The 13989-nt window shown below is 39.1% G+C and overlaps 1 protein-coding gene across 2 annotated transcripts; it reads right to left on the bottom strand.

The window, feature by feature from the left end:
- Positions 1 to 339: 339 nt before the first annotated feature.
- On the bottom strand, positions 340 to 12223 carry nadsyn1 (NAD synthetase 1). Of its 2 annotated transcripts, XM_034581534.1 has the most exons (21): positions 12007 to 12223; positions 9911 to 9971; positions 9310 to 9426; positions 9167 to 9220; positions 8893 to 8982; positions 8576 to 8627; positions 8333 to 8421; positions 8124 to 8241; positions 7113 to 7244; positions 6812 to 6883; positions 6472 to 6596; positions 6304 to 6352; positions 6120 to 6222; positions 5587 to 5755; positions 5295 to 5430; positions 4797 to 4903; positions 4230 to 4361; positions 3854 to 3923; positions 1480 to 1608; positions 872 to 1048; positions 340 to 720 (listed from the first exon to the last, which is right to left on the bottom strand). In XM_034581534.1, the coding sequence occupies exons 1-21, from the start codon at positions 12089 to 12091 to the stop codon at positions 685 to 687; spliced, it is 2103 nt and encodes a 700-aa protein (XP_034437425.1). In that variant the 5' UTR covers positions 12092 to 12223; the 3' UTR covers positions 340 to 684. The 2 variants fall into 2 exon arrangements, with proteins under 2 accessions (XP_034437425.1, XP_034437426.1); XM_034581535.1 differs by lacking the exon at positions 9167 to 9220.
- Positions 12224 to 13989: the final 1766 nt, after the last annotated feature.

Genomic DNA, 13989 nt, shown 5'->3' with positions numbered 1-13989 from the left:
TTTTCTATTTAACATTTGAACTTCAAAAGTTTTCACATCAACATCCAAGACATAAGTAATTGATAATAAATATGAAAATCTTCTTTTAATGTATGTTCATTGTTTAAAAAATAATACAATAAAATATTAAACAATACATAAAAAATGATCTTGTGTGTTAATAATGAGTTGTGAGATTTTGGTCCCCCCCCAATGTTCACTTAATGATTACGGCCTTGCTTGATATAAATACAGACCATTTAGCACTTCTATTGCTGTATCACAATCTGTGGTAAAATATATACGACCATGGTTTTGACAGTGTGTCCTGTTTATAATACAAGATATTGAACACATATATGAAGATATATTTGTGCAATATTTATTAGAAATATACTTTGTGATTACACTTTAGAAAACTCTGAAAACCCTAACAGTGGATTTAGTTACACAGGCATCATCAGCTTAGGGTTTAAAATAGATTTGATAGAAAAATATTGATTTTAGCTAGGACCAATCAAAGGTAAGGTCTATTTAATTGCACAATTGTTTCCTAACAACTTTTAAGAGTAATGATATTTAGTGAACATGTAGTCAACTGTCACAATTGTACAGATTTTTAATCATGACTTGAAGAAAAGCTGTAGACAATCACAAGAAAAAACGTTGGATGGATTTTCGCTAGTCAGTCCAAACCTCAGGCTGTTATTGCTTTGGGGTATTTTCTGCCATCTGAGACACCTGTAAAAAAGAAAATGAAAAAAGCTTGTTAAAGATTTTTTTTTTTCCTTTATGTTTATAATCATTGTCTTTCTCTTTTTACTTAGTTCAGTTTAGCCAACCTTTCTAATGCGAGAATGAAGTGAGGCAAAGTTTCTGCACTATTGTCTACCTGGTTGTCGATGCACCTGAACTGCCAGGGCCAGCGTGTGTTATAGAGGAAAGGTCGGAGGTCAAAGCGGTTGTCATCCGGACTGTAGCTCTCTGCGTGGTAAGATGGTGTGACCGTGGTCATCTTGTGGCGGTTCACTGAGTACATCCTGAAGAAGTGCTTCACCTTCTGGGCTACCTGAAGAAAGACAACAAAACAGTGCTGTTACTGACTAATATTAGATCATACGTTTATGATATTATTATTTTCAGATCAAAATCTAAAAATAATTCACTATAATAAGCCACTGCTAAATGCACAATATTTATTAATAATAAGACATACATTATTATTCTGTACCTTCATGCCAATCACACAATTAGGAAAATGCCAATCACACAATTAGGAAAAGTATATATTCTTTGATAATGGACTAACAAGGGAAAATCCGAAATATTATTACTGATTTATTGAAAATCTGGATTCTCCTTTGCATGGGAGAGTTTGTTGAAAACATAGACACCCCAAAACGTAAGAATTTATACACAAAATTCTTCTGACGGGATTACACTGTCCTACAGCAGAGGACAAGCAGGAAAATGTTCCACATGGCGAAGGAGCTGACTGACCTCCATTGGTGAGAGAGAGTCCTTCCACGTGTGAATGAGTTTACAGAACATGCTGAATGGGCCGCACTTGGAGATCTTCCTCAGGCGCCCAATCACAGATAACTCTGAGTAGGTCATCCCCATATCTGCCTGAGGAGGGAGCAGTCGTGGTGTTTAGAGTAGAGGAAAGAAAACAGGAAATACAGGAAATGCTAATTTACTAAAGAGCCCATGTAAAGAGTTTCTGAGCTGCTGGACATAGACCAGTGAAGCCTTTAAATAAATAAACGACATCGCCTCTCTTCCCCTTTTTTCCCACATTGAGTCTGGTTCTGCTGGATGTTTCTTCCTGCTAATGAGGGAGTTTTTTTCCTCCACAGGCGCCAGAGCTCATTGTGGGAACTCTTAGGTTTCTCTATAATTTTTAAGGATTCAACCTTACTATTCAATGGCCTTGAGATAATATATGTTATGATTTGGCGCTATACAAATAAAATTTAATTGAATATGTGTGAACGATTGTTGACTTGTAACTAGAGCCCCTTTGGATGAGTGTGAACAGGGCCTATGATTATAGTGGCAGATTTACCAGCTGAAATTTGACCTTGATTTCAGACAGTTAGAAAAAAGCTGATGATTATCAGCTGAAATGATGACTGTTGTTGCTCTAGTTAGGTAATTAGTTCCATGAATTGGCTGACTCATTTTAACACAAGAACAAGGCTTAAAAGAGAGAACAAAGCTACATGTCAAGGTAAAAGGTTGAAATCCTCTTCCGAAGATGACCAATGAGGAGGACAGATGGAAATGATGGAGCAGCATTGTTCGTCTATTGCATGGTGGTTTATTTGACCCTGTACACATAGAGCAGTGGTCACCAACCTTTTCGAGCCCAAGATCACTTTTTAATTCCAAACGTAAGCCGAGATCTACCACCCTGATATCTTCCAAGAAACCCACTTAGGGTCATATTTATTATTTTTTGCAATTTCTGTTAAAGGCTGAATGTACAAGAAATAAATATACACAAAGAGAGGCAGTTGTGCAACTTTTTCTATTCAATGCACAATATTCAAATTAATATCAATTCATATTTACAATGCACAATATGTAGCTTCTCAGTTCCACAACATGTTCTGCAGAGGAGATGCTACTGCAGCACAATGTTTAAATATAGGCTTTGATTTGAATATGGCCACAAATATGACTATTTCCTTTTATAAAAGTAGTCCCTTGTACTCAAATAAATACCAGTGCTATTCAGTATGAAGCTGTGCATCTTCTGCTCCTGCAAATATTTCACAATAAAAAAAAACTTTTAAACAAGGGAATGGATTCCATCAACAGAAACGCTGGAGTGCTTTTATTTTGAAAAGGCATACAGAAAGTGTTGCAACCATTTGTTTGTGACATAAATTCATCAGATAAACATTAAAACTCAGGTTAAAGATCATCTTCTCTGTTTATTCTGCTGTGAACCACAATGTTTATCTGTCTATGACACAAATGTATTTACAACACTTTCCGAACCCGTTTCAAAGTAAAAGCACTCCAGCGTTTCACCTTCTGAATCCACTCATTTGTTCCAACAGGGCTTTGTTTGTTATCGACAGACCGAAAGATGCACATCTTCATACCGTAGAGTCCTGACATTTAGTTTAGTACATAAACCAACTTGTTCTTGAAGGAAATGCAGGAGATAAACCTGCAACTCCAGCGTCAGTAGAGGACACACAGCACGTGTGAAGAACAGACAACCGACACACAGCTGATCTGCAGCGCGACGACAGCCAGTGAGTCCAGAGAGTGGGGGGATCGACAGTGAAGACTGGGAGATCGACCGGTAGATCGCGATCGACAGGTTGGCGACCACTGCCATAGAGTATTATAATATCAGGCTAGTATTTCATTGTGAATGCTTACTAATACAAAATATATTTACAAGTACAAAGAACTAACTGTATGTTATGTAGTTATAACTTTGGAAAATGTAATGCTGCTACATTATCAAGAGTATAACATTAGTGTTATACCTGAAACCTGATATAATAGCATCCAGGACCAGCTTCAACTTCAACTGACAGTATTAAATAATAATTGAATGCGGGGTCACATCTGTAAGGAAAGGGATAGTTTGCCCGATATGCTTGTTTTTTTATGATATTCAGGGAGATCACATAGCAGAAGGGCAAAATGTTTTATCACCCATCTGGCCTTATCCTAATATTACTCTCGTGCAAACACTGCTTGAGTATTAGTATTGCAGTTGAAACAATATTCCCACCCTCAAACCAAATCAGGAACTAGTGAAATTTGCGAAGTCCAGTGAGTTACGTTTATGTAAAAATGCTAATTAGGGGAATAATATAAGTTTGTAGACAGTAGTCTGTCCTACCTCATCTGTCTGTGACACCTGTCCATCTGTGAGTGGCTCCAGTTCAGCTGTGGGTGGAGCAGCAAGGATGCTGCAGAGAAAACCAAAACCCCTGATAAAATGAAAACTATACAAGGTGCTCCAATTCTGGTTAGTAGTATACACAAAGCTTCACTGAAACAATGACTGCTGCATGAAACCTAAAAACATGGTGCTGGAGATTTTCACATATTACCCATCAATGCTGGTGTAATCTCTTGTCCACATCAAGAAAGTTGACAAGTTTTTTGGGGGAGAGGCTACAATACTGGGACTAATTTCTGCCTCAGACCTTAAGTCCTCCGACACATTTGATGTTCTCAGTACAAACACATATGTCACCCAGCAGAGCCCTTACCCTCTCAGAGCAGTGAGCTGGAACTCCTCAACACAGTGAAGCAGGAAGCTTTTCAGGTCTGTCTTGCTGATGCCTCCTATTGGGTTGATGTCAGCACTGGAGCAGTCATACTTGGTGAAATAGCCTGTCAGGCTGAGCAAGAAACAGTGATAGAATGAATTGGCTTTAACTTACTAGATGTGGTCTGAAGAAACAGAACATGTATCTTTCAGTAGTTTGTGGCTGCAATTTTGCCAGTGGACAAGTGAATAACCTCCATAAAGGACCATACCAAAGGTTTTGCATCATCATTCCTGACATTTTACATTACCAACAACCAGAGCTATGACAATAGGCATATATCCAGATTCAATACTATCATGATACTTGGCACCCAATTCAAATTTGTAGGTATTGCACTGGCCAGTGTATTCTGCAGCATTTTGGTTAGTAGATGGAGTGTAGCAGCAGACTCATAGGAAGAATTAGGTCCTAAATTTCTGATTCAATTAGAATTTCAATGCAGGCTTTTTCTTTCATGATCGTTATAACAGCCAGTCTGTGGTCAGGTAATTGCTCCAGTAATACCTCTCATCTACGTTGGCTGAGCCCAGAACCAGCAATCCACCTGGCTTACCCCTGGACCATAGACTCAGCTGGGCAAAGAGGTAGGCCAGGACCATCCTGACACGAGCCTGGGAACATGAACACACAAACACTGTTTGTACTATCTTAGTGAGGACAATCATTGACATAATACATGCCAAAGCCCGGTGGTCCTCACAAAGATATAAGTACAGGAATGCGCACACACACACACACACACACACACACACACACACACACACACACACACACACACACACACACACACACACACACACACACACACACACACACACACACACACACACACACACACACACACACACACACACAGAGGAAGCGAAGACAAAACTGTTCATCTGTGCTGAGAAATGCTGATAACAACAAAAACAGTTGTGTTACTGATGCATCAGTGTGAAGACTGTGGTTAAACTGTCGCGGTGTGATGGTTAAAAAAAACTGTGTGAGAGGTCGTCTGACCTGCACGTTCTGCAGAGCCAGGTTTTCTCTGTGGCTTCCTCCATTGACACGAAACTGAGGCCACCTTCCAGTGACTGCAGAGAAGATTCCCAGAATGCCTTTCACTGCCATGTCGATGTTAATATTCATGTGTGTGCTGCAAAGCAAAAACATAAATTAAAAAGGGATGAAAATTGACATACTGGCCATGAATCTTGAGGTTTAAAGGAAATGGCATCCCCCTCATGTGCCTAAAGGTTGTTGTTAAATGTACAGAGCACATAGTGACGTAGAATCTCCTGTTGAATACTACCTTCCGATCTGATTGGCCAGGTCTTTGGCCCTGTTGCACGTGTCCTCAGAGGAGTTCTTGCTGGCCATGTAACATGTGGTGAGGATGCGACCACATAGCTCCTTTGCATGTTGGGGACAGTAGGAGTCATCCCCAACCACCCTTCGAATATCTTCCAGTACCTGGATGTCTGACAAATGGAAAGACAAACTGAGACAGGAGAGGGAGTGGAGAAGGAAAGTAGACTAAAACCTCCCCTCTTTAGCTGATGTAACTCATCATCATGTTTTATACATTTCATGATACTTTCCAAATTTCAGAGGCTTTCAGCTTCACAATGAAAATGTAAATCTTTAAAACCACTCATAAATATAGTTTTATTGATAAAAAGGTGCTCAGTGATTTCTAAACAGCTGGTCGCTGTAGTTTTTAACAAACAGTAGGACATACAGTTGTTGAAACATTTGTGAAGGACATACAAACAGTACTTGTTAGGGAGATACATCATTGGTCACAGAGTTTGTGTACAATTAAACAAACTGAATTATACTCACTGCCGTCCTCTACAGCCTGGCACAGCAGCACACACATAGAGTGGACAATACAGGCAGTGGAGGAGCTATCGATGCCTCCACTCAGAGGCAACAAGAAACCAGCCTGGAAGATACATACTCACAAACATCAATGTCATTTCCACACAGCACTGCAGCATTGTTTTCAGTGTGCGCTCTTCCTCACCTGTCCACTTCTCCTCAGGTAGTCCCACAGCCAGCAGGCCGGCCCTAGACTGAACAACACAGGTGACACCTGCTTTACAGTGGACTTCAATAAAGATCAATTCTCTTATTTTTAAAAAGGTGTAAAGATGATACATTTTTCTGTCAAAGAATAATACATATTATGTACCTGATCTCTTCTTCTGGTGTATGAAAGTGCCATTTTAATGGTTGGTGGGTAGGGAGGTAGAGATCATTACCAGTAGTTAAGGAGAAGTCAACTTTGACCCTGTGGTAAGGTTTGGGTTCACTTTCCTACAGCAGAAAAGTAAGAGAAAACAGAGAGGCACTAATGTGACACGCTCTAATGTGAAACAGCCAAACTATCAGTCGGTAATTGTTATGCAGTCTTATACTTCAGATATGATGAAAGGCAACAATAAGTAAGAACAATAGAATCTAGAATCAGCAATAAGCCATAATATTGGCAACTTTATGCTTAAAATGGCTGGAAGGTGGTGCTGTCTCACCATGTGTGGCTGGCATATTTCTCCTCTGTAGCTCCGCACATCCTCAAGGTCAACTGTGGCTATAATCACCTCCTACAACACACACACACACACATATATATAAAACACAAATGTTTATCTTTAGGCTCATGAATGCTGTCTGCCTGCTCTCACACAGATCACCTGCCCTGTAACACATATCCAGTTCACCTGCACACACAGGAAATCTGGACACATTGTTTATCTTTTTATCGGCTTTTACAGTAATGTCCCATTAGTGCATTTTGAGCTGGGTCTGACTCACTTAATGGCCCACACATACCACATCGTCAAGGGAGAACTGGGCTCCCTGTGCCACAATGTCTCCGTTGATGGCCACCATAGCACAGCCATCATAGTAGACACGGTCTCCATCACAGCCCCTCTGGTTGGCATACAGGTAGATACCTCCACTCTGAAACAACAGACAAAAATGTGTGGATTCAGTCAACAGAAATGTTGAGTGCTTTTACTTTGAAATGGGCACAGAAAGCATTGTAAACATTTATGTTTGTGACACAACTGACAGATACAAATATTGTAACTGTGAAGAAAGATCATTTTCACTGTCTTTTTGGCTGTGAACCACATGTGGCACGCAAAGTAAATAGGCAAGACCCTGACTCTCTAGAAGGCCAACGAGGCTTTTACACCTGAGGCACGTGGCTCACACACAGTGCAGCCGCTCTAACCTGATAACATGGGCACTGTGGCCGTGTACCAGGGTAATCAGTGAAAGAGCTGCCACAGGGAGAAGCTGACTGACACACGGAGGATCTGTGACAAAGATGAGTGGCACAGAGACGGGCTGAGCTGAGCGGCGACCTAAATGAGGTTATGTTGTTGGGGAATTTATGTTTGATGTTTTGGAAATAAAACTTAAGTGGTGACTGGCTGTTGTTGTGTGTGGAGACCCCCACGTGGCAAAGCAAGCCGCTCCCGAGTGTTAAGTCAAACTTCTGCATATATACACACTAAAAACAGCAACTGTTATGGTGGTAATCTGTTCTACATTTGTGGTACAACACTGCCCTCTGGTGATCTCTATTTTGAATTTTCTGTGTCTGGTCACATGGGTGACAAAAACACATTTGTCTTGGCAAGGTGCTGGTAGCACAGGACCATTTTTAGAATATATGTAATGGCTTGCTCTGATTAACATTGCAACTATGTTCTACACCTTGTGATAGTTTTTTTTTCTGAAAGAACATGCATCTGTACCAAGCATAAGCACCAACATGTAATCTTTCTACATGAACAGATGAAACCATGTCTGCTCCTGGTTTAAACATACCTTGGTGGTGGCTGACTTGATCAGGTTGACTCTTTGATCAGCTTTGCGCAGCTCATGGTGGCTAGCAGACGAATTGGTAAAGATCTCAACGCCATCTAGACCCATCCCAATATGGGGGCTAAAGAAAAGAGAAAGCATTCAGTCTGATGAGTTTCAAGCATTTTTGACATTGAGCAGATAACTACCCATACAACCCTCTGTTGCTCTACCTTCTGGGGCTCCAGAGCTCTGCACATATTTCAGTGCCAATACAGGTGTCCTTTGTGGAGAGCACACACTCACCAAACGGGACTGTATCCTGATGAAGACAAAAAAGACTGAACATTAAAATCACTGCCACTTTCTGTGGAGAGTAAATGGTCTGTGTCCTCAGCTTAACACAGATGAGGATAATAATTTATTTGCACAGCACTTTTTAAAAACACACAATAATGACAGAGTTTTTGTTTTACCTGCCCTGTTACCTCCTGGATCATTCTGGGCAGGAAATATTCCTCCACTTTCCTTAAGGATACAAACAAAAAGACAATCAAAAACAGGTGCAATCAGGCTGCATGATGCAAATACAATTCAGTGATTTTTGCAGGTTGACTCATACCAGGAATCAAAAGCGAGGATACGTTGACCTCTGCTGCACACATTTACACAATCTGTCTCTTCAACTTCCTGGCTTTCTTACAGTTTGTATTCTCATAAAGATAGAGACATAACAATAATAAGTGGTTATAAAAGACTTTAAAACATCAGGGACTTCTAAGTAAATACCTACCTTAACTGATTCCAAGGTGAGAACCAGCGCATCTCTCTGTAGTTCCCGTGGTTGGCCATCAGTATTTTAGGTCTGATCAGCAGTATCTTTCTACATGATGGAAGAAATACATATATTAACACACACACACACACACATAAATATCATATAGATCTCAACATGAATATATGTATATATGAGCATGTATGTGGTATATGTATCTAAATATTAATATATGAACATTTGTGTGTGTGTGTGTGTGTGTGTGTGTGTGGACAGCGGACTGCTGAAATACCTGTTGAGGAACAGAACCCTGCAGTTGTAGCGAACATTATGATGCATTACGGGCCTAAGGGAACAGAGTCCAAAACACATTACATGACATCCTACTGCTAATACTGTGGCTGGTCTAACTAACTATTTGAAGGTGAGACTCACATTCCCACGTCACAGATGATGTCCTGGGTGATGGGAGATTCCAGAAGTTTCCTTAGGACCTGAAAGCTGTGGAGCAACGTGTCGGACTCATAGAAGTGGTCTGCACAGCCATACCCGCTGTAAAAATGTAGTGAATTAGAAAAGAGATGCCAGGTGAGTGAACCTGGAAGTGTTAGCAACTTGTAAAAACTCTGAGCTGCAAGTCACTTACAGTGTTTTCATGCTGGTAATCCACTAAACAGTATTTTGGAACAGATGATTTGGGCTGATATGCATTCATCAAGCCCTTTTCTAGTCTTAACTATTCAATGGGCTTACATTAATAGTCACATTTGCTTATTGACACACCCTCCATACAGCACTACTATCTAGTGCTTCTCAATCAAACATTCACACAAATCAGGGTCAGTTTAGGATTCAGTGTCTTGCCAAAGGACACAGGCCGACTGGAGGAGTCAGGGATCAAACCACCAACTTTCCAAATAATGGATGACCTGCTCTACCTCCTGAGCACAAGCCAACCAGAACACGAGCATGCTATAATGTTCAACTATAGGGAAATACTCATGTTGTATACTAATTAATGCTTTTACCGTCATACCATATCTCCAGCTCTGGGCCCAGTCTGTATTTGGCTCCACGATTCTTCGCAATCTCAATACCTGCAGAGAAACACACAGACAGATTTTTCCCACATAAACAGACACACATATATATATATATATATAAAATTGCCTATTAAAAAGGCCTATTAGGTGATGGCACTGCGCAGAGTTGGGTGGAAATCCATGATAGGCTAATACTTCAAATATTCAATAATGGCATCTCATGATCTTGGTGATGAGAAAATAATGACATTTTATTTACAATGACCTCCAAGCCATCAATATGTCTATGATGATAACTTGATGGAATACCCTGGGATATTGATATTGTAAATTAATTAAAAATTCTTGATGCATAGAGAAAAGTTATTTCACTGCATCTACAATGTAGGCAGTGATATGATAATATGAAATGTGTGATGTGAAAAGAGCAGTGTATATAAGGGCTGTATGAGTGTGTGAATGGGTGAAATTCACTTGTACTGCAAAGCGCTGTGATTGGTTGATAAGACTAAAATAACTACAGTCCATCTATCTTCATCTCTATCCTGGAAAGTCATCACATCAGCACAATCTGGTAAAAGCCTTCTAAGACGTAGGCTTTTGCCAAGATGAATTAGTAAGAAAACATTGGCTAACGTTTATGGAAGATGCTCTCAGAAATGCTTGGCCAAAACTGGTGCTGCAATTAAATATAACACATTTAACATACAAAACGATCGTCAGACACATGTTAATCCCATTTGTTTTGTTTCATTAGTTTCAAGTTTATTCCGTGTCCCTGTGACATGCACAGACAAGGAGTTCGAATGATTGACTTCATTGTGTTGGAAATACCTGCTTGTCTCTTTCCAGGATGACTCACGTTTCTCAAGTGTTTCTCTAACCAGCCTAATCTTGGCTCACAAGCAAATGACTATCTTAACTCACAGTCAAAACTTGAAGTGGGTGCAGTACGCTGCAAATGGAGGAGGAGTCAACTAGAGCACAGGACATTTGTGCAGCAACAATATATCTGAGTGCACAGGTTTGAACAGGAGCAGGGGCTGTTTGAGAGAAAGGTGCAGGGTTTTCAGGGAAATCATTACAAAATCAGAACCTGCAAAGAAGACATAATGCTCTCAAAATGAAAGACCACGCTCTTGAATATAGGAAACAACATTTGAGTTTTGAAATCCTTTTGGAGATTCATCACTGAGAACAACTAAGTTACAGTGTTGTCACAGAGTATCCAAATTACTTTCAAATGGTTGGATACAAAAATTTCAGAGGTGCCTTCACTACTTTTTAAATCTCAAAAACATTGCACTTTTTTTTTACTTTCCATTTTCCTTCCTCATATTTGTTTAGTATTTCACTAATGGCTCTTATACTAAAAGGTTTTTCTATAACATCGCTCATATAATCTTAGGTTATCACCTCCTAAAATGAGTATAAGTAGATCAAATAAATGGTCTCATCTTGCATCTGAGGTATTAGTAGTAGCATTTTTTTATATACATTAGCATATTATTCATACATATATATATAAATATATAAAACTACATTTTAGAATTTATGAGATGCTAAAAAGTCATAAATGCTGAGTGCTGTAAATGTGACCTAAAACCAGAGGTGGCCCCTAACAGGAGCACATACTAAACTATTAATAGCTAATTATTTTAAGCATTATGGTAGTTTCTTGGTCAATTTCTTGGTTTATTTGTTAAGACACTGTCATGATTAAAATTGTACCTACACAATCAGCCAATCAGCATGGTTCTCTATCTGTTCAGGTGCTGTCACACTGATGTCTGTTCATTTTGATGAGGGGGGGGGGGGACAATGTGACAACAATGTGAGATTTTCCTTCTGTCCGCTAGTTTTTGTTTAAGATTGGTAGCACTTCATTTGATGGTCAGTCACATGACATCTGTCATGCAAAACGTAGCAAACTTTATAAATACCAGTACCAGTATTGTATCAGTGTAGTATCAGTATTGTATCAGTGTAGTATCAGTATTGTACCAGTGTAGTATCAGTATTGTATCAGTATTGTACCAGTGTAGTACCAGTATTGTATCAGTATTGTATCAGTATTAGTTCCACCTACTCTTCAGGATTCTCTCCAAGTTGCCTTCAAAGTCCAGAGCCCATTGATTCAACGAGCAAGTTGCCACAGTCGCTGTTCGTCCCATGCTCGTGTCAGTGAGCAGATACAAGAGGAGAGTAATGTCAACGATGATAACAGGTTCAGTTCAGTACACGGTGGTTCTATATAACGTGTGTACACTGAAAGTAGAGTCTGCTACCTTAACCTTTAGCTTACACTGTCTTCTTCTGGTGTTGCTACTGTGCGGTTCAACCTGAGCGGGTTGTACTGCCCCCTGCAGGAGAACAGCCACATTACTACTACTACTATTACTACTACTACTAATACTACTTCTAATTTGGGGTAATCTGGGACACTGGGTAATGTGGGACACTGGGTAATGTGGGACACTGGGTAATGTGGGACACCTCAAATTCAGTCTATTTCCTGCTGTAACAAAATCTAGTCAACAGGACCTTTACTACAAATTAGCAGGGACATCATGTGACTGAAATCACATGACTTCTGGGGGCAAGGTCACAGAATGGGGGGGGGGGGGGGGCAAGTGTCAATCAGAAGCTCCCCCTTGGAATTGGATGACAAGGTCATTGACATCAGATTCTGACAAGATTCATGTTAAGGATATAAATATTAATTAATAAGTTATTAATAAGACAATGTTCCTAATTGTTATCAAACTAGGTTTGTGATGTATTCAAGCAACAAAATATGCACTAATTTCTTTAGAATGTTTTTTGTTTTTTTCAAAGAATTTACTTGTCCCACTTTATCAAACATGATTGATAATGTGGGACAGCATGCTTTGGGTAATGTGGGAGAGTCATTTCAGTTCTCTAAATGGGGAAATCTGCAGGTAGGGACTTCCTGCAGTAAAATAAACAGATAAACTAAAGAGATGTAGCAAATAATCTGCAGTTGACAGACAGGAGTTAATGGTAAATACAGTCAGAATAATCTGTTATTGTTGCTTGTGTTTGATATAATTGTATTTGTTTAAAAAAAGTGATCCACCTTTAATCGAATGTTTTTAATTAATTTCATAGTTTCGTTTTGTAGGATAGGGTTCTTTATGAAAAAAAAGACTTTTACATTTTAATATGAATTTATTTCATTTTTGTAGTCCTTTTTGCATCATGCTTTTAAAAAATGGTAATATTCAGCTTGACATGCATAAAGCAAGGTGATTTAGACTATGTAATGTCGTACACAAGTGTCCCAGACTACAAAGTGACCAGTCCCAGATTATCAAATCAGGCATAATTTTCTTTTTTTGGCACAAAGAACACTAAAAGCTGTGTCATGTCTCCAGAGTATGTAATCTCCATTCTTTCTCCTGGTGTGGTTAGAAAATGTCTTAAGGATTACATAAAGGTATAACATGTTGATCCAATGTGTAAAACAGATATCGTAATAAATCACAGAAGTCAAAATTGCAAAAAATGTCGACTAGCCTCCTCCTCCTCCTTTTTCTTCTGCTTCAATTAATATGAAATCTATATTGAAATGTGATTTGTATAGTAAAGGCATTTTGTTTGTAAATGATCTATTGGATTGCAATCCCTTTATCTCTAATGCAATTATTCCTGAACACCTCAGTGTATTGTAATTTTATATTTAGTCTGTATTGACAAATTTAGTAATCAAATATTGTGACTTAAATATTCAATAAAATAATAATTAAGCACTGCTGTTATATATGATTATAATTAAGTGTGACAGTTTTACAGAATAGAGACCCTGTATAGTATGGATACTTTTCCTAAATTTATTAAATGGCCTATTTCCCACAGGGTCAAGGAGGCCCACTTTAAAATAATTCCCAAGATTTACCCAGTGGCAGAAGTTCTTCCAAAAATGTTGAGGTGGCCCTTTATACCTTTTGTAATAACATATAGTAAACATTAGAACACATGTTGTTTTCAAGCCCTGTTTTTTTGCAAACATATTAGAAATTGGTTACCACTTAAAGTAAACAACATTATA

This window comes from Hippoglossus hippoglossus, chromosome 3 (genome assembly GCF_009819705.1).
Source record: "Hippoglossus hippoglossus isolate fHipHip1 chromosome 3, fHipHip1.pri, whole genome shotgun sequence".
NCBI classification, from domain to species: Eukaryota; Metazoa; Chordata; class Actinopteri; order Pleuronectiformes; family Pleuronectidae; genus Hippoglossus; species Hippoglossus hippoglossus.
This window is presented reverse-complemented; position numbering and strand designations above follow the sequence as displayed.

Excerpts from the sequence above, each read along its gene's own strand:
- nadsyn1 (XM_034581534.1), bottom strand. The coding sequence starts at position 12,091 with ATGGGACGAACAGCGACTGTGGCAACTTGCTCGTTGAATCAATGGGCT. Across the intron at positions 8,422-8,575 it reads TCCAGGAGGTAACAGGGCAG|GATACAGTCCCGTTTGGTGA; the intron begins GTAAAACAAAAA and ends TGTCTTCATCAG. Across the intron at positions 4,362-4,796 it reads TCAGCCAACGTAGATGAGAG|CCTGACAGGCTATTTCACCA; the intron begins GTATTACTGGAG and ends TTTCTTGCTCAG.